Below are 21,068 nucleotides of genomic sequence, written 5' to 3' on the forward strand. Positions count from 1 at the left end.
GGTTCTAACTCACTGTTATGAGTGCCTCTATGGTCAACATCCAGAGTAGAGGGTTCTGGGCTGTGCTGTTTTGGGGCAATTCCCAAGTTGTACAGTACCAGATGAGGGTGAGACATCAGGATTGGCAGGTCTGGGATGCAAATCTCCCACCTGATTTTGGTGTTTAAAAAAAAAAATTCTTCACTGATTCAGCATTTGTGGAGTCCTTCTCCATTTTCTATCATACTCCAGAGATCCAGACAAGTGGGATTTTTCCTTTAATTATTTGATTCTGAGGGAAGACTTTTCCAGGGGGTCTCTTATGTTGCCATGTTGATGATTTCTCTCCTCAGGTATCAGATATGAAATCAACTTTTAATTTACCAAGTTTTTTTACAAGCCTTGTTCACTTTCTCTCAGCTAGATTGCTGCAATAGTCTCCTAAAATATTTTTTCTGCTTCTACTCTTATATAGCATTCTACCTTTGTAGGGTCTATTCACCATGCGGTATCCAGAGTGATCTTATACAAGCATAATTCAGATGTTATTTGTCAACTCAAAACCACTAGTCTCCCACTGAAGTTACGATAAAATGCATGCCCCTTACCTAGTTTACAAAGGTTCTAAGATGTCGCTCCTGCCTTCCTATCTTTCTTGGCACCATCTATCATCCCTCTTCCTTACATTCTGTGTTCTACATATATTTCTTGCCTTTCTTGAATGTGACAAGCTCGATCCTGCTCAGAGTCACTAAATGCCTGGAATATTCTTCACATGGCTTACTTTTTCTCAGTATTCAGACCTCTGCTCAAATATCACCTTTTTAGGCCTCCACTGGTCCCTCTTAGGAAACACTCCTCCCCAACTCCAACATGAATCCATTACTTTCTTCTTAGTACTTACTGCCCATATAAAATTACTTTTTTTTAATATATATTTTTTTATTTACCACCCCTCCCCAGATGGTTCTCTTGCCCATCTGCTCATTGTTTATTCATCTTCTCCAGAGGGCACTGGGGACTGAACCCGGGACCTCCCAAATGGGAGGTGAGTGCCCAATGGTCTGGGCCTCATCTGCTCTTCATGGGTTGTAGCATCTGCTGGCTTGTGACACCTGCTCATTTAGGTGTCTGCTTGTTGCAGCAGGTGTAGCGTCTGCTTGTCTTCTTCAGGAGGTACTGGGACCCAAATGACTTCCCATATGGTAGGCAGGTGCCCAATTGGTTGAGCCACATCCACTCCCCAAAATTACTTTTTTAAACATTTTTCTGCCTTATCATATAAGTATATAAGAAGCTCAAGGGCAGGGACTTTCATACTTTTAGTTTCTTACTGCTTTATCTTGAGTGTAGAACAGTGACTTGCATATAGTGGAAGCTCAATAAAAATTTACTGAATGGATCAAATTCCCAGAATTGGAATTGCTGAGTCCAAAAATATAAATATGTTAAAAGCTTTTGATACAAATCATTGAACTGTCCTCAGGAAAGGCTGGACTAAGGAAACCCTCTAACTAGCAGTGTATATCATATGCATATTGGATGCAGTAACTGTGGAGGGGAAATGGATAAAATTGAAGGAAGACTTTCTTTCGCTGGATACCCTTAAGTAATATTTGAGTTTACTATCATGTGCATTACCACTTATTTAAATACACCCCCCCTTAATTAATTAATGAATTTTGGATAGGATAGCCAAATAACCATAATAGACTAAATGCTAAGACCCAGTGTTGCTTGAGCAAGGGGAAAGAACTGCATTGCTAAGGGTATCTACAAGGCTGATTTTGCTCTAGCATTATTTAAACAAGAAAATACAGAAACCACTTAAATATTTGTGCTAAAGAGTCCAGGCAACCAGTCTCACAGTTCCCCATTGTCTTTTAGAGAAAAGGAGCCAAGCCTTTCATAAAACACTCCTGCTAATCTAGCCATGACTGATGGAAGCTGGGATCTGTGTCTGAGTCAAAGGATACCTAACAGTAACACTCCACTGCAGACTAAAGAAGACCACCAGATTGCCCCAGCCTAGAAGGAAAAGGGCAAGATCCAGAGAGACACCAAGAGATATCAAAGGGGCAGGGATAGAATTAGAGTAGTAGATCCAGCAAAACACACATTCATGCATGCACTAATATATATCAAAATGCTAACAATAGTAGTTGTCACAGAGTAGTATAGTTAAGGGATGATTTCTACTTGCTTGTTTGTGTATTTGTGTGTTTAGTATTTTATAGTAAACATGTATTATTCTGCATTTTTAAATTATTTAAAAATCAGTGCTATGGGGAAGAGATGTGGCTCAAGCAGTTGAGCACCTGCTTCCCACATGGGAGGTCCCCGGCCTCCTAAAAAAAATAAAAAACAAATAACAAGCAAAACAAATAAAAAAAACGAAACAGGGAGGCCAATGTGACTCCGTGGTTAAGTGCCAGCTTGCCATATATGAGGTCCTGGGTTCAATACCAACCTCTAATACCTCAAAAAAAAAAAAAAAAAAAAATTCAATGCTGTAATGTGAAGGTAAAATGCAAAACTAGAAAGGTTTTACTGTGGTGTTATTTTTCAGTGCCTAAATCACAACTATTTTAAAATACAAATGTTTTATTATACCTTCACAAATCCAGATTCCAAATCCCAACTCTATTTAGTGAATGTATAACTTTATCCAATTTAAACTGCTAAATGAAGATAAATAATAATCTCATACAGGTTGCTCTGATCAAATGAAATATAAAAATAAAACACCGGAAGAGTTTTAGACACAGAGTAGGGACTCAATAAATGCTAGTTGTTTATCTCTTTTGTATAATGTGCTTTGAGAAGATAACTGGTTGCCTCAATAGTCTCAAAATATAGCTTCATACTTTCTTCTAAGTGGTCTTTTCCTCCAAACATCCTAGGAATGAAAATCAGCTATAATCTAGTTCTTATCCTTCATGGTTACCACAGCATGGTCCTACCCTCAGGCCTATAAAACAAGAAATGCCCCTGGCACCCAGAAATTGCTCCCCTTGCCTCTCTCAACAAATTGGGATTACTTTCCTAGGTTTGCAAGGTAGCCCAAATGCCCCTTCATTTGTTTGTTTTAACAGAGACAAGAATATCTCAGAGTCATGTCAAGAAGGTACACTTGATACACCAACTACTTATGGAGAGACAATGTCATCTCTCTTAGTACACTGACCAAAATGGAGGTGGATTATTATAGATCATTTGCTGTACTGTAACAACATGCAGCTTTATAAAAATATACTCAAGGGCAAAAGGGGAAATATGCCTGTAGCCACAAAAATGGGCCTTCTAATACTATCCATTAAATATTAAAATAACATGTTTGGACTAAATGACAAAAAGAAAATATTAAATCTGTGGGCAAAGTAAAATTCAGTTCTAGGGCATTAGAAATGAAAAGAGGACTTAAAGCTCTTAAACGGCTGGCACTAACACCACGGAAGCAAAGGTTAATTTTACCCAAAATGAAAAAGCCAATTCATTCATTCATCAAATTTTGGTGTCCCATGTACAGGTACATTCCATCCTTCAAAAACTAGTTTTGAAGTAATTTTAAACATTTGAAATATAACTCAGTCTTTTTCCAATCATTAAGATATTTAATACTACTTTCAAATGCCTTTATAATAGTTTCATAATTCCCTTACTAATGTTATTAACTTGGAGGACTATTTTCTGGATTTTTTATGGCTGACTTACTTGAAAGGTAATAGTTCTTCAGCCTAAAAATGCTTAAAGAGAAAATTAGAGGTTAAGATAATTTTGGAATTTGAAGTACTCCAAATGTTTTTTAAAAAGAAAGGAAAGAAGGATGGATGGATTGGTAATAACTTATCAGAAGATACACACACAAAAACCTGATAAAAGTTTTATCAAAGTCAAAGATTTCAAAACTGAATAAAAAATTTCTGAGTAGAATTTAATGAGTCTTCAGACTCAGATAGTGTCAGCTCAAATACGTATCTTTATTTTTTTTAACTTTTGTACATTTAATAATTGAAAATATAAACATTTAAAAACTAAAAAGAAAATACAGTTGGAAACAACATACATTTCTCAATTAAATGTACTGGATACCTATAAATTTTTTTTGAATCACACAATATGCTGTATACATATTTGGTTCATAGTCAAATATATATATTTAATCAGAAATGTGAAATAATAAAAACTAAGAGACAACCAAGATCATAATAATTAAAATCAAAGAACCAGAACTAAAAGTGGGTGATTTTCTACCATCAATGAAAATTTAAACTTTCCCAATCAATTATTCTCATGCTTAAAGATCTTAGGTATAGGTAGAATTCAGTTTACAATACAGAATACTGCAAGACAATGTTGCTCCCACTCTAAAAATGGGAAAAAAGTCAATCTTTTTTAAGGCCCATCTAAGAGCTGAGGTGGCAAACCCAATCAAATTCAAACTGTGGCAAGTCCCACAACAGAGAGGGATACAACCAAACTGTCTCATCCTTTGGCCCTTGGCAATGCATGAGAGAAGTGGCAACCATATAAATGGGTAAGAAGAAAATACCTGAATTTTAGTGGATTTTTAAAGATTTCAGATATAAAGACTGTAAGACTTATTCTGGTAATTAGAAAGTAATCCCTAGAATCCCTCCTAATAAGAAAATAATTTAAACATAAAAAAAGAAGAAAAGCTAACATTTAGTGTGCGTTTACTATGTTCCAGCAATATAGGAAAAATTAACATGCTTAATTGCATTAGCCCCTACAATCCTGTAAAGAGAGGACTGTGTAATAAAGGAGAAAACTGGGCACACAGAAAGGTTGAATAGTTTGTCCAAGGTTGCACACCTAATAAGTGGCAAAACTGGGATTCAAACCAAGGCATACTGACTGCAGAGCCTGGCTCATAATTAGGATATGGTCTCTTCTTCAGTTCAGAAATACTTCCGTAATGCAAGTTCAATTGCTTAAGTCATTTTTTCTTCAGTCTTCACAGTGAACAAATTAGAAATGTTTTATCAATTATTACTCTAGATATATCAAGGTATAGTTGATAGAAGGCTAAGAAACTTACGTCTAATATAGAATTTAGCTAAGCCTTTTTATCCTGCAGATAATGCCATTATTTGACTTAAGGGCAATATGTGATTCTAATCTAAATAGGAAAAGTAGGAAAGAAAACATAAAGCCAATTGGAATAGGGCAAGAATTCTTCCCTCTATCCTTTACAGACAGCAATCAACTGCAGAGCTCTACATTAGAATTAATCAAGAGAACAGGATCCTTTCTGAAATCTGACTAGCAGACTCCAACTCTTGCCACGCTAAATAACATAAGAAAAACACGAAAGGGAACTTTAAGACCTACTGCATGGTATGGTAGAACTAAGGAAAAAGCAGATCGCCTTGCTGATTGAATTTTTTGTTAAACTTTATTTTAAAAAATAACACAACTACTGAATATATGTATCTTATAGTCAGTTATGATTTCTAGTTGTTTTGGTCCCTCTTGTGCCCCGATATTTCCCATATTCTAATTAACTATGCTGTTGTTTTGCTTCTGCAAATATGATATGGCCCCTACCCCTTCCAAACATCTCATGTGGTAATGTTCCAAGTCACTTTGAATTCTGAGTCTCCAAAGAATACCAGAAATAACCCACTGTTATTTACAGACGGAAAAAAAAGATTGTAATTCATCAGTCTTGGATACTGATTTAGTAATTGTAGTTTTAGGTACAGGGTATGCCTCTCTTGCTGAAGTGGAACATTAGTGTGGCTAAGTATTATTAAGCTAATAAAAGTAATCAGGCAAATAGAATACTCCACATCAGTAGCAATCATAATGTACTTCTTTAAGACACCAGACAATTGTGTACATAGCTGGTAATTTCACGCCTTCAATGGACACAATTCCTCATATTAAACAGAATCACATGTACCTATTTAAACTTTCATTTACTATATTAAATGAATGCCATTCCTGGAAGGAATGCAAAAAAAAAAAAAGGTATACCTGTATAAGCAAGACGAAGTATTTGGTACCTGGGCAAGCACAGTTAGTGAAGTATCTATTGTAGTATTAAATTGAGGGCTTTGATTCTAACAAGCACTTCCTGAAATCCTATAAAGTAGACCTCATGTCCACTAATTTAGATATGACAAGTATTCTGAAAACTAGGAATGTTCCCTAGTTCTAAGGAAACTCCTACCTAACCACGAGTCTGAACAAGGGTATTTCTCATCTTTAAATTTAGAATCATCCCATCCATTAGACCTTATCTATGAAATCTATATCCTAAAGTGGACTTTCTCAAGTTACTTTATATCTCAATCTTATTTTCATTCTAGGCATTTTCAATATATTTTTTTGTTTATTTTTTCTCCTCCACTAGGTTACAAGCTCTCTCTGTCTTGTTCGCTTTTCTGAAGAAAACTATAACTTTTTTGCTGTTAAAAATATTTTCTCTAATGAGTTGCAATATTAAGGAAAAGGATGTAGATCTCAAATGAAGGAAAGAGCTTATACATGTTATATATCAAAATATCATATATGAAAGATTGGACATTGTGCTTAAAAATTTTTCCATCTAGCATGAGTTTAACGAATTGTGTACACTAAGCTTTGTATTCTTCACCTAATTCCAGTCAAAATCAATTTGTGAACACACCCTTTCTTTATACCAATTTCGCCTGTGTTAAGAACAAACTAAAGTTCATGTATTTCTTCCTCTATCAAGACGTGCTTAATTTTCAAGCTAAGGACCAAAGATAAAACACAAACATAGGCAATGGAGGTTTAATTCTCGTATAAAGCGAGTTATTTTTTTCAGAGAAATACGTAGGTATGTCCTACAACTTACTGAACTTACATATTTAGGCGGCGACGCAAAGGGATGCAATCAGGCAAACCAAAGGCTTTGGTAGTGGCCCCTGGCGTTGCCAAGTAAAAAAAGTCCTATGCAAAACATATAGTAACCTTACTTATTTCTCATGCTAGAATTTATGACATTCGTCAAGGCTGCAAGTGGACGCGGAGCTCTCCCAACGCACGCAGGAGCACTGTGGTCTCCTGCTCCTAATAAAATTAAACCACGGCCTCGCGCTACAGCTACGCTTTAGTTTACAAAACGCTTTCACACGAATTATCTAACTTGACCTCACTCCTAGCCTGGGAGAAAAGCGTCGCTGTCGCAATGCCTCTTTTATAGACGAGGTAAGGACGCCGACCCACAGACCCAGTCCTAAGAGCCACCCTCTACCCGGTGGAGGCAGCAGCAGCTTGCCGGCGGGGAAGGGAGCAGGAAAGACGCCCGCGGCTTGCAGCCTCTCACCTGGAAGGCGGGCTGGGCTCCCGCCTCCACTCCGCGGCGAGGAACGCAGGCTCCCCAGCGGCGACTACTTGAGGTCTCCAGGCCCCCCATCCATTTCCGACAGCACTCGTTTCCAGACCCCAAAATGCCTTACGCCCTCCCTTCCATCCCCCTCAGGCTCACCGTCCGCTCTCACCACACGGCGTCTGGAAGGAACCAGGACACTCCGCGTCCGCCAAAGCTGCCTAAGGTCTCTGCCTAGGGTCTGGAACCCACGCTCCGAGGCGACCGGGGGGACGATCACCAGAAGGCCTGCAAGCTCCCGGGAAAGGATAAACCCTTTCTTATCTATTAGCTGACATTTCCCAGTCAGCAGGAGCTCCGCTCCTTCCGCTCCCCCGCCCGCCGTGTGGGCCGTCCGGCCTCGCAACCGCGGGGGGTTGTGGGTACCTCGAAGGCGGGCTAAACTGCAAAGGAAGGAAGTAGGGGTCAAGCCAGTTGGACAACGAGACCGCGCAGGAACTACAGTTCCCAGCAGGTAGCCGGGCTGTAGTCCGCGGCCGCCGAGAAGAACGGACAGAAGACTCCTGCGCGCTCCGCGGGGATAGAGCGTTGCTAGAGTTCGCGGGTCTAGCTGCAGGGGGTCGGGGGCTGCCGCGCGCCAAAGCGGGAATCTGGGAGTCTGTAGCTCCGCAATTAATACACGCATTTAAAACTTCGGAATCTTTGGACGCCATGCACAGGTAAACCAGTTGCAAAACGCGCAGAGCATGAATGGATCCACTTAATTATTTTAGGCCGCGAATATTGCTACTTGCTAATATTGTTACTAATACTGTGATTACGTGAATCGTTTACCCAGTCCCTTCTTTGGCAAAGTGTGGATGGATGTTTTAGCGAGGCGATCAGTGTGCAGTTTGATGGGGCCTCCCGTATCCGGCTTTCCTACTGGAGTTTTCAATCACTGGACGGTTGCCATCCCTCCCTTGTCTGTTTCCTCCACTGTAAGAAATTTTTTAGGCCTCTGCATGATCGTAAATCAGACATCTTTTCGATTTGTTAGGTTATTTTGTCTTTCATTCTTAGGAACTCACCACAATTCTGTTAGCTGCTGTGTGAATTTTCTACAGTGCATAGCTTGCAGCATTTTTTAAATGACTACCTTGTAATTTTCCGTGGTTTTTGAAAGGAACTGAAGTATTGTGCTTTTCTGCAGGAAACACCTCCAGGAGATTCCCGATCAGAGCAGCAACGTTTCCACCAGCTTCACGTGGGGATGGGATTCTAGCAAGACATCCGACCTGCTTTTAGGCATGGGGGTCTCCGCCCTAGAGAAGGAGGAGGTGGACAGTGAGAACATCCCGCAGGAACTGCTCTCAAATTTAGGGCACTCGCAGAGCCCCCCACGAAAACGACAGAAGAGCAAAGGAAATGACAAAGATTTTGTGATCGTCCGCAGGCCCAAGCTAAATCGAGAAAGCTTTCCAGGTAAGGTACGCAGGTAAAACTGGCAGTCCCATAGGCCGGTAAAACTATTTTGTCTGTAAACCTTTCTTCAGGGATCTTTAGTATGGCTCCCTTTTTAAATTACCTAACTCTGAAGTTATTTCCTGAAGTAACGGAGCAAGTCATTGTTATTGGGTCTACAGGAGTCTTTGTGGATGTGTCGTCATTGACTTGAATACGCCTGCCTTTTTCCTTAGAAAGGAATCTGCCTGCTCAAAGACATGGCTGGCTTCCTTAGTGTCAGTGATAAGTGGGAGCATAAACAGTGATCTTTTCCAGTATTCCTTTTGTTTATATTCTGCTGCTCCATATCTCTGGGTGGGCTTTTTGCCATAGTCTAGGCATATGTTGATTAAGTGCTAAAGTATGTGAATGTTAAGCTAAGTGGAGAGATTCCTCTCCCTCAGCCCCTTCCTAAGGAATGGTGATAAATCTCAATGGCTGCCATCACTGCAAGGTAAAAATGTGAGAGTCAATCTAGTTTCCTGCCATTCCCCAATATCTAATCAATCACTGCTTCTTTCCTTCTCAGTATTTCTCAAGCCCTCATTCATCTCTTGCCTCAACTATTAGAATTGGCTCATAACTCGAGTCATATCCTCCCTACACCCATCCGACAGAGTCAGAATGGTTTAAATGAAATGTAAAACTCACCATATTATTACCCTCTTAGTTAACTACCCCTCCCCTTTACTGCCAGGCTTCTCAAGCAGTTCAATGAGTGCCACCAGAATGGCTCGGTACCTCAGAAATATAAATATAGTGCTATGACTTGGGCTTATCTGTTTTTCTTGCTAGTAATTTAAAAACATTAATTTATTCAGCACCTATTTGCTGACCACATACCATGTGCCAGGCCTTGTTCTAGGTGTTCTAGGTGTTGGAGACAGCAGTGAATGAAAAAAGAGAAACTTTCTTATCCACTTAGGGCCTCCATTCTAGTGGTGGTGGGGGGAGCACAAAAAATATAATAAATATGTATGAATAATAAATGTTTTATAGTTTTTAGAAGGTGATAAGTGCCATGGCTGAAAGAAAAAAAGAGAGCAAGCCAAAAGGGTTTGGAAATTCTGGGGTGGATACATGCATTGCAGTTTTGAACAGGATAGTTAAGGGAAGGCCTCATTTGAACGGTGACCTTTGGGTAAAGGCTTAAAGGAGGTAAGGGAGTGTACCATGCAAATATCTCAGAGAAGAGAGCCCCAAGCAGAGGGAACAGCCACTGCAAAGACCCTGTGGTAGAAGCAGCTTTTGTTCAAGGAAAAACAAAGAAGCCATCCTTCTAAAAGTGGAATGAGTTAAAGGTAAGAGTGATGGGAAATGGAGCTAGAGGAGGTGTTGGGCAGAGTTGTGCTGTGACCTGACTTAATCTTTCAAGAGGAAACACTGATGAGTTGAAACTGAATTGTAGAAAGTTGAAGGTGGAAATTTGGAGACTTGTTCCGAGGTGTAGGAGTAGTGATAAACAGTAGTCAAATTCTGGATATATGTTGAATTAGGAGGCTGCTGAAATTGTACAAAAGGGAGTCTAAACTGAAATGGCTGGGGGACAGTGGAAATGAAACAGATAAAAGAAATAAAGATGAAATGTTGCAGAATCAAGGTAGTTAAGTGAATAAATATGTTCCTAAATTCTCCCATCTGGCTTTCTTTGCAGAAGAGTTAGCTGATTGCTTACTTGCTTGCTCTAAAAATTCTTTCTGTCTTTTTTTTTAAATTAGAGGAGTTGTAGGTTTACAGAAAAATCATACATGAAATGCAGAGGTCCCATCTACCACCCCATTATTAACACCTTGTGTTAGTGTGATACATTTGTTACAATTCATATAAGAATATTTTTATAATTTTACTATTAACTATAGTTCATCATTTACAATAGGGTTCAGTATATTGCACAGTCCAATTTTTAAAAATAAAACGTTTATTCTAGTAACAACATAAAATTTCCTCTTTTAACCACAAATATAAATTCATTGCTGTTAATTATGTTCACAAAGTTATGCTTTTTGACCCTTTTTATTTTAGGAATGAGAACTTTCTCCAAGTTATAGTCTGGAATACACATCAGAACTTGCATACATTAAAGGGACATTAAAGGGTTGTGATCAGTACTACAGAGTTTGAAGTCCAACAAATCTGGGTTTGAATCCTGAGTCTACTGTTGCCCGTGCGTGTAACATTGGGAAGTTATTTGAGCTCTCTGTGCTTCAGTTTCTTTGTAAAACCAGGTAATCACTTCATAAGTTCCATGAGAATTAAATGATAGAATGTACGTAAAGGCCTTAGCTTACTGCCTGGCACATAATAAACAATCAAAGAAAAGCCATTTAACCTACAAAATTTTTGACACCTGTCTGAGAGGCTTAGTTCACTTTTTCCTTTTGTCCTTATTACTAGTAATCTAGCTTGTTAGTGTAGAATTTTTTCTTCAAAATTTGACATCACTGCTTTTTGTAGTATCTAGAATGCAGAGGTAGCAGTTTGGTGCTTGATCAAATAGCTGTGGTGAAAGACACTTTTTAAATGAACAGATTTTGATAACTTGTTCAGTACTGATTGCTTTTGACATGGAATGTGATTGGTGTATGTCCTTCTACATTCACACGCAAACGTAAATTAAAAGGATTCTTTGAAAACAATACATGGGAAATAAGAAGCTTAATGGATGGTTGCTAACCTAGGAATGTACATGTTGAGTCTAGGAGAAAAGACAATATAAAATAAGAGGAGTCCAGGGTAGCACAGAGTGGCTAATATTCTGGGAGCAGGTAAGCAGCACAGGTAGTGAGTGCCGGAGGTGGCCAGACGAAGGGATTCCTTTGCACTGTAGTGACCGATAGCTTCCCAGAGGCAGAAGACTTCTTCAATAGTGGTTCCCATGTCTGTGGACCGTTTACCTTGCTCTCAGCAAAAGTGGAGACTCTTAGAAAAGAGAGAAGGATCTGGAAATGGTCCAGTAAATGAGGCTAGATTTAAACCTGACTTCAAAAGTATATGTCTAGGGAAGCAGACTTGGCCCAGTGGATAGGGCTTCCATCTACCACATGGGAGGTCCGTGGTTCAAACCCCCGGCCTCCTTGACCCATGTGGAGCTGGCCCATGCGCAGTGCTGATGCACGCAAGGAGTGCTGTGCCATGCACGGGTGTCCCCCATGTAGGGGAGCCCCACACTCAAGGAGTGCACCCTGTAAGGAGAGCCGCCCAGTGCGAAAGAGAGTACAGCCTGTCCAAGAATGGCGCCGCACACATGGAGAGCTGACACAATGAGATGACACGACAGAAAAAAGAAACACAGATTCCTAGTGCCACTCTTAAGCCTAGAAGCCATCATAGAAGAACACACAGCAAATGGACACGGAACAGATAACTGGGCAGGGGAGGGGAGAGATAAATAAAAAATAAATCTTTTTTAAAAAAACAAAACTATATGTCTAAAGTGAGAGAGAAAAAAAAAATAATACTGGGAAACGGACTTTGGCCCAGTGGTTAGGGCATCCGTCTACCATATGGGAGGTCCGTGGTTCAAACCCCGGGCCTCCTTGACCCGTGTGGAGCTGGCCATGCGCAGCGCTGATGCGCGCAAGGAGTGCCGTGCCACGCAAGGGTGTCCCCCGCGTGGGGGAGCACCACGCGCAAGGAGTGCGCCCGTGAGGAAAGCCGCCCAGCTTGAAAAGAAAGAGCAGCCTGCCCAGGAATGGCGCTGCCCACACTTCCCGTGCCGCTGACAACAGAAGCGGACAAAGAAACAAGACGCAGCAAATAGACACCAAGAACAGACAACCAGGGGAGGGGGGGAAATTAAATAAATAAATAAATCTTTAAAAATAATAATAATAATAATACTGACTTTTATGTTTGTTATTACTTAAAACAAAGGCTTGGAGGGAAACTGATAGCATATGTTTGTATTTGTATTGAATTATACACAGTATGGATGGTTAATTGGTATGTATTGGGGGGAGGTAGATTCAGTGATGTAGGATGCAGGACAGCTGCGGTAGACAATTCCCAGTGGGCCTCCAGGAGGCTGGACAGTGCCTCCAGTGTGCCTGGATCATCATTCCAGCAAATTTCGTCTGCAGTTGTCAGGACAGTTGGCTCATAGCTCTGCCAGGATTAGGTTAGAAGAGAGCACACCTGCTTTGCATAGCTATCTGATGATAGTGACTCTGGGCTGTGAATTTTTCTTGGTTCTGTGCTCAGCAGTGTCTCCCTGCAGGCCCCACTCCAGGCTCACATCTGGTGATTAAATCCTAGTGTTTATTTTGGAAGACAAAAGTATGTGGCCAACCTGTACCAGAACAGGTCTGACTGGCCCTTAGGGTGAGTGTGTAGAAGGAATTGGGAGGAAATGGCTCAGCAATGAGGTCAATCATGGGCAGGAAGAACAGTTGCATCATTTTATTCTTGGTCATTAAATCCTTGTCCCCACACTTTAAACAGGTGATAGCTCTGAAAAAACTTTATTTTGTTCATCAGCTCTTCCATGGCTATTAAACCGTCTGAAATTCCAGACCCCACAAAATGGTTCTCAGACTTTACACTTTAAAATTCAGAGTAGTTTGTTCAAAGTGCAAAATTACTGAGATTCTGATCCATGAAGTCCTGCTTTGAGCCTGGGTACAATCTTGAGTGTGTATCTGAAACAAAAATTTAACAAAACTACATTACTAATTTAATGTTACTAAATTTAGGGCTACAAAATTGTATTACGATATATTTCTATTCTGTTCTAATCCATGCTTAAAAAAATTTGCTGCACTACTAAATTGATTTCATGAGTTACCAATGAGTCTGAACTACAGTTCCTAAAATTCAACTCTATAGTCTTTATGGGACCTTCTCCAGCATCTTTCTTTTCCTTCATAGTTTACTTTCATTCATTCATTGAACAAATATTTATTGAGTACCAAGGATTAAGAATATATCGGTGAACATTGGCAAAAGTCCCAGCCCTTATAGAGCTGATATACCTTAACCTCCAAATGATGATTTCCATTGTTTCTTATTACTCCCCCCACAGCTCAAGACTGAGTAAGTACTTAGGAGAAATAAAGGATTGTGAGCTTCAGTGGTTCGTCCAGGATCCAAGTTTTTGTTTTGCTGTGTTTGCTTTTTTCACCTATCCAAAAAATCCCCATAGTCTAGTGTTTTCTCTTTATGGTTTGTGGACGGGAGAGGTGAACTTATCCCGGATGGCAGAATCTGTTTGTGGTTCCCCAGAAAGGAAACATGAGTTTTAACTGCATCCTTAACACAAAAACAGACATGTGATGAGAACTCTCCCCATCCAATAAAACACCCTGCAAGTGTGGGTGCCTGCTTATCCTCCAAGTGTAATTTGATTGCCTGTACTTAATGAGAGGAGTACTTTGAAGAGTCAACATTTTGGTTATGATTGAGATAACTTTGACCTTTCAGTTTGAATCTGAGCATAGGGATGTTCTGAGAAATAAATATGTCAAGTAAGAGGGGTCACCTATAATGAGAAGATTGGATGCATGGAGAACTCTTCACCAAGCCACTTTTTCCAGAAGAGTTTAAAAAGTATGGGAGATGATGAGATTGCAAAAGTAAGAAGCCATATTTATGCCTTAGGAGTAAGTAGGAAAGGTGGTGACTTGCGGCTTGCAAATCTGACCAGTTATCACCCTTTCATGGCTCTGAAGTATGTTTAATAGATGTCCATTGAAGACAGAAAGTCTTGTGCTTAATAATTATTAAAAGAGACAAGGGGAAGAAAGCCCTTCCTGTGGATTTTTCCATATGCCCTAGGCGAACAGACCAGGCAGCAGTGTAGAAAAAAGAATTCAGGAAACAGATGGCTGTTGTTTAGAATATTAAATATGGCAAGTAAAATTAGATTAATCATATTACAAGCCTATATACCAGCCACTAGAGCAGCTATATGAAACAAATTCTGCCCATCTGCTGGGACAGAAGCCACTTTCAGGTATGTCCAATCTGCCCAGGACCTAGAATCAGTGTCATTCTGTGGGCAGCTTGGAGCCATAGGTATATATGGCTGCTAGCTGAGGCTGTGGGCTTCCTTGGCCCTTACTCCTTCCTTTTGTTGTTGAACCTGCTAGAATCTCTCAGTATCTTTATTTTACTCCCTTTCCTCTCCTTAGCCCCAGTTGATTTCTTTTTGTACAAGTCGGGTTTCTCACCTTGTCTAAACTTAAAGAACAAATATGTGCTCATAATGGAGAAGACTCTTAAAGCATCTTAGGACAGAAAAATGACTTGGAGTCAGCCCTGGTTTTGATTTCCCTCTTTGCCACTGCCTAGTTGTGTGAACTTATCCATTTTGTCGTAATTACATCTACTGTTTTTCTTTAAAATTTTTTTTCTTTATTAGAGAAGTTGTGGATATACAGAATAATTATGTGTAAAATACAGGATTCCCATATACCTCCCTACCACCACCACCTAGCATTGGTATGGATCGTTTATTATGATTGATGATAGCACATTTTTATAATTGTACTACTAATTAAAGTCCATAATTGAACTTAAGATGCACTGTTTGTGTAGTATAGTTCCATGGATTTTATTTTATGTTATTCTTTGCCAATTTTAAATATATAGTTTTTATAAGAGAGATGGTGAGCTTACAAAACAAACATGCATGATATGCAGAATTCCCATGCATTACCTCTTCACCAACACCTTACATTGTTGTGGAATATTTGTTACAGATTATAAAAGAACATGTTCAGACTATTACCACTAACTATGGTCCATAGCATGTATTTGGTATATTTTTCCATACATCCCCAATTACTAATTATTAACCATGTATTAGAATTATACATTTGTTATAGTTCATGAGAGAACACTCATATATTTGTACTGGTATCCACAGTCCATTTTCTACCTCATGGTTCACTGTATTACACAGTCCCAGGCCTTGTACAGTCTATACAAAGTGTACAGTCAGTGGCTCTCACTTTCATCACAGAGTTGTGGAGTTATCACCCCAGTAAACCTTTGAACATTTTCCTTAGTCCAAAAGAAAAAATCCCATACACCCTCATATTGACTCAGTGTTGGTATCGTATCTTCTCTGACACTGATGCAAAAATATTACAATATTGCTGTTAATTATAGTCCATAAGTTACAATATCCCATGCATCACCATGTTCTTACCACCTTATAATAATGACGTATATTTGTTCTTATTCGTAGACCATCATTCTTGGGCTTGTGTAATTAACCACAATCCTCATCTACCTCTGGGTTGAAGACGTGAAGTCTTCAAGGTTCATCCATGTTGTCACATGTATTAGGACGTCATTCCTTTTTACAGTTGAATATTATTCCATTGTATGTGTACCACTTTTTCTTCCCTCATTGTCTGTGCTCATTGTTTTTGCTCATTGTCTGTTTGGGTTTTTTTTTTTTTCTCTTTAGGAGGCACTGGGAACCCAACCTGGGACCTCCCATGGGGAGGTGGGTCCTTAATTGCTTGAGCCACAACCACTCCCTATACCACATTTTATTCACCATTCATCAATTGATGAACACTTGGGTTGCTTCCATCGTATACTATTATTGTGAATAATGCCTCTATGAATATCATTGTGCAAATATCTGTTCAAGTCCCTGCTTTCAATTCTTTGGGGTATATTTCTAGTACTGGGATTCCAGGTCATATGGTAGATCTATACTTAGCTTTCTGAGGAACCATCAAACCATCTTCTACAGCATCTGTGCCATTTTAAGTTGCCACCAACAATGAATGAGTGTTCCTATTTCTTTCCATCCTCTCCTAACACTTTTTATTTTCCACTTTTTTAACAGCAGCCATTCAAATGGGTGTGAAATGTTACCTCATTGTGGTTTTGATTTATGTTTCCCTGATGGCTAACAATGTTGAAAACCTTGTCATGTGCTTTCTGGCCATTCGTATATCTTCTCTGGAGAGATGTCTGTTCAAGTCTTTTTTAATTGGGTTGTTTGACTTTTTATTTTTAAATTGAAGATTTCTTTATATATACTGGACAGTGTTCATTTATCTGATAGGTGGTTTGCAAATATTTTTTTCCCATTGTGTAGGTTGTCTTTTTACTTTCATGATAAAGTCCTTTGAGGAACAAAAGTTTTTAATTTTGATGAGGTCCCATTTATCTATTTTTCCTTTAGTTGCTTGTGAATTGGATGTAAAGATAAACCATTGCCTAATACAAGGTCCTGGAGGTGCCTCCTTATGTTTTCTTCTAGGAGTTTGCTAGTTCTAAATCTTATATTTAGGTTATTAATCCATTTTGAATAGATTTTTATAAATGATGTGAGATAGGGGTCCTCCTTCATTCTTCTGCATAAGGAGATCCAGTTTTCCTGGGACCATTTGTTGAAAAGACTATACTTTCCCAATTGATTGGTCTTTGCCACTTGTCAAAAAACAGTTGGCCATAAATGTGAGCTGAGGGTTGATTTCTCAGCTCTCAGTTCTATTCTGTTGGTCTGTATGTCTGCCCTTGTGCCAGTACCATGCTGTTTTGAGTATGTGGCTTTGTAAATATTTTAAGATTGGGAAGTCTGAGTTCTCCAACTAATTATACTTTTTCAAGATAGCTCTTGCTATTCAGGGCCCCTTACCTTTTCATCTATGTTTGATGATTGGCTTTTCCATTTCTGGAAAAGAAGGTTGTTGACATTTTGTTTAGGATTGCATTGAATTTATAAATTGCTTTGGGTAGAATTGACAGCTTAACAATATTTATTAGCCTTCCAATCTGTGAACATGGAATGTCCTTCCATTTATATTGGTCTTCTTTAATTTCTTTTAGCAGTGTTTTATAGTTTTCTGTGTACAAGTCCTTTACATCCTTGGTTAGGTTTATTCCTAGATATTTGATTCTTTTAGTTGCTCTTGTGAATGGAATTTTTTTCTTGACTTCTTCACTGCTTGTATATAGAAACACTACTGATTTTGGGGTGTTGATCTTGTACCCTGCCACTCCGCTGAGTTCATTTATTATCTCTAGTAGCTTTCTTATAGATTTTTCAGAATTTTTTGCATATGGGATTGTGTCATCTGCAAATAATGAAAGTTTTACTTCTTCCTTTTCAATTTAGATGCCTTTTATTTCTTTTTCTTACCTAATTGCTCTGGCTAGAATTTCCAGTACAATGTTGAGTAACATTGGTAACAGTGAGTATCCTTGTTTGTCCCTGATCTTAGAGGGAAAGCTTTCAGTCTTTTACCATTAAGTAGGATGTTAGCTGTGGACTTTTTGTATATGCCATTTATCATGTTGAGGAAGTTTCCTTCTATTCCTAGTGTTTTAAGCTTTTTTATCAAGAAAAAGTGCTGTATTTTGTCAGATGCCTTTTCTGCATTGATTAGAGTGATCTTGTGTTTTTTCCCTTCGTTCTGTCAATGTGGTGTATTACATTTCTCGATTTTCCTATATTGAACCTACCTTGCATACAGGGATAAATCCCACTTGAACATGGTGTATTATTCTTTTAATATGCTAATGGATTTGGTTGGTTAATATTTTGTTGAGGATTTTTTTTAAATTTTATTTTATTTTTCTTTTTAAATTAGTTGAGGGTTTTTGTATTTACTTACATTCATAAGACATATTAGTTAGTAATTTGTGTTTTTACTTGGTATCTTTATCCAGCTTTGGAATGAGATGATGTAGGACTCAGAGTAGGTAGGCAGTGTTCTCTCCTCTTCAATTTTTTGGGAGAGTTTGAGCACAATTGGAGTTATGGCTTCTTGGAATGTTTGGTAGAATTCCTGTGTAAAGCCATTTGGTCCAAGGCTTTTCTTTGTTGAGAGGTTTATCTCTTTACTAATTACTGGTTTGAGGAGATCTATTTCTTCCTGAGTCAGTGTAGTTTATGTTTTTCTCAAAATTCATCCATTTCATCTAGATTACTTAATTTATTGGCATACAGTATTCATAGTATCCATTTATAGTCCTTTTTATTTCAGCAGCATCAGTAGTAATATCCCCTATTAATTTCTGTTTTGCAGAATTTTATATCCTCTTTTTTGTTGGTCTAGCTAGACGATTGTCAATTTTATTGATCTTTTCAAAGAATCAACTTTTGGTTTTGTTGATTCTCTCTAGTATTTTTTGTTGTTGTTGTTTTCTATTTCATTTATTGCTTCTCTAATCTTTGTTATTTCCTTCCTTCCCTTCACCTTAGGTTTAGTTTGCTCTTCTTTTTACAGCTCTTACAGTTTTGAGAGTGGGTCTCTGATTTGAAGGCTTTCTTTTTCTTTTTGTTTTTTTTAAGAAGGTACTGGGGATTGAACCCGGGACCTTGAATGTGTGAAGCAGGCACTCAACCACTGAGCTAACAACTGCTCCCTTTCTTCTTTGTTAATGTAATCATTTAGATCTATAAATTTCCCTCTCAGCACTACCTTCACTACATACCATGAGTTTTGTTATGCTGTATTTTCATTTGCCTCAAGATACTTCCTAATTTCACTTTTTATTTCCTTTTTATCTCACTATTTATATAAGAGTATGTTGTTTAAGTGCCACATAATTTGTGAATTTTCTACTTCTGTTATTGATTTCTAACTTTATTCTGTTGAAGTCTAAGAATGTGCATTGTGCGGTTTCAATATTTTTTGTTTTCAATGTTTTTAAATTTACTGATATATGCTCTATCTTGGAGAATCATTCATGTGCACTTGAGATGAATGCGTATTCTGTTTCATTTGGGAGCAGTGCTCTATATATGTCTGATAGGTCTAGTTGGTTTAGTGCAGGGCTTCTTAACCTTTTCTTTTCCACGGACTCTTTTGCCAGTCATTTGTAAACCACAGACCCCTTCTCAGAATGTAGCAGCAGATAGTTTAATGGCACTCAACATTGCCATGTCTTTAAATTAAACTTTATTATTATTCAAAATTACATTTTACAACTTTCCCATAATTTCAATACCTGATAACCGAACACAGTTCAACGTCTGTTCGAATGATCATTTTTGGCAAACATTTAGAAATTCGAGTTTTCCCACAGCGTCATAAAATCTTCTTCACCATTCTTACCAACCTTTTTGCAGACACTTATGTACTGCACTCAGAACATCAAAATTAAAATCATACTAAGTCCACACTATACTGTGTATTATTTAATAAATATATCATACCCGCATCAACATGTTCTCATAAGAATAATGTTTTCTTGAATTTTTCAATTCAAACTCACAGACCCCCTGAAATCTTTCCACAGAGGCCCACAGTCCATGGACCCCTGGTTAAGAACCCCTGGTTTAGTGTATCTTTCAAGTCCTGGACTTCCTAATTGATCTTCTGACTATATTTTTTTCTATCCATTACTAGGAGTGGTGTATTAAAGTCTATAAATGTAGAAGCATTAATTTCTTCTTTCAAATGTGTCAGTATTTGCTGCCTGTATTTTGGGGTTCTGATGTTAGATGCATGTATATTTATAATTGTTATATCTTTCTGTTCAACTGTCCCCTTTATCAGTATGTAATGGCCATCTTTGTCCCTAACTGCTTTTCACTTAGAGCCTATTTTATCTGATATTCATATAGCTACCTCAGCTTTCTTTTGGGTGCCACTTGCATGGTATATTTTTTTTTATCCTTTCACCATCAACCTACTTTCTGTACCTTTGCAGACAACTTATAGTTGGGTCATGCTTTTTTATCCATTCTGCCAATCTCTGCCTTTTGACTGGAAAGTTTAATGCATTTTCATATAAAGTCACTATCTATAATACAGGACTTTTTCCTGCCATTTTGCTATTTATTTAGCCTTTGTAAGATGAATACCTTTTAGTCCCTGACTTCCATTAAAACTCACCCTACTCCTCCCACACCCAACAACCTCCCTTGTCATTGAGGCACACTCATCGCACCCAGTGAACACATTTTGGGGCACGACTGCACTACACAGATGATCGTTTACCCTGTAGTTCACATTCTCACCCAGTACATTCAGTGGGTTATGGCAGGGTATGTAAAGTCCAGCATCTGACCCTGCAATATCATTAAGGCAACTCAAAATCCCAAAAATGCCCCCACATCACATCTCTTCTACCTTCTCCTTGCCCTCAGCAACTACTGTGGCCACTTTCTACACCTCAATGCTAAAATTTCTTCTATTACTTGTCACAATAGTTTTATAGTAGAATATCAGTAAACCCACTCTAGTCCATATTTTATTCCTCCATTCTGTGGATCCTGGGATGGTAATGTCCTCTCTACCTCTAGATCAAGAGAGGGTTTAGACTCCACATGGATGGTGGATGCAATTCCTCTGCTTATAGTTAT

At 38.6% G+C, this 21,068-nt stretch overlaps 2 protein-coding genes across 8 annotated transcripts in view; one reads left to right on the plus strand and one right to left on the minus strand.

Moving 5' to 3' along the window:
- Positions 1 to 7,758, minus strand: part of LMBRD2 (LMBR1 domain containing 2) — a 66,278-nt gene extending 58,520 nt beyond the window's left edge. Inside the window, exon 1 of one of the 6 annotated variants that reach the window (XM_058307780.2) lies at positions 7,463 to 7,758. The gene's annotated coding sequence lies outside the window, so the exon portion shown is untranslated. The remainder of the gene's footprint in view (positions 1 to 7,462) is intronic. The other 5 variants (XM_058307803.2, XM_071207780.1, XM_058307785.2 and 2 more) reach the window with 5 other exon arrangements.
- Positions 7,759 to 7,776: 18 nt separating this feature from the next.
- Positions 7,777 to 21,068, plus strand: part of SKP2 (S-phase kinase associated protein 2) — a 40,727-nt gene continuing 27,435 nt past the window's right edge. The window contains exons 1-2 of one of the 2 annotated variants that reach the window (XM_004453326.5): positions 7,777 to 8,022; positions 8,496 to 8,767. In XM_004453326.5, the coding sequence (XP_004453383.1) occupies positions 8,015 to 8,022; positions 8,496 to 8,767 (280 nt within the window). In that variant the 5' untranslated portion in view covers positions 7,777 to 8,014. The remainder of the gene's footprint in view (positions 8,023 to 8,495; positions 8,768 to 21,068) is intronic. The other variant, XM_023587342.3, reaches the window with a different exon arrangement.

Source organism: Dasypus novemcinctus, chromosome 2 (genome assembly GCF_030445035.2).
Source record: "Dasypus novemcinctus isolate mDasNov1 chromosome 2, mDasNov1.1.hap2, whole genome shotgun sequence".
NCBI lineage: Eukaryota > Metazoa > Chordata > Mammalia > Cingulata > Dasypodidae > Dasypus > Dasypus novemcinctus.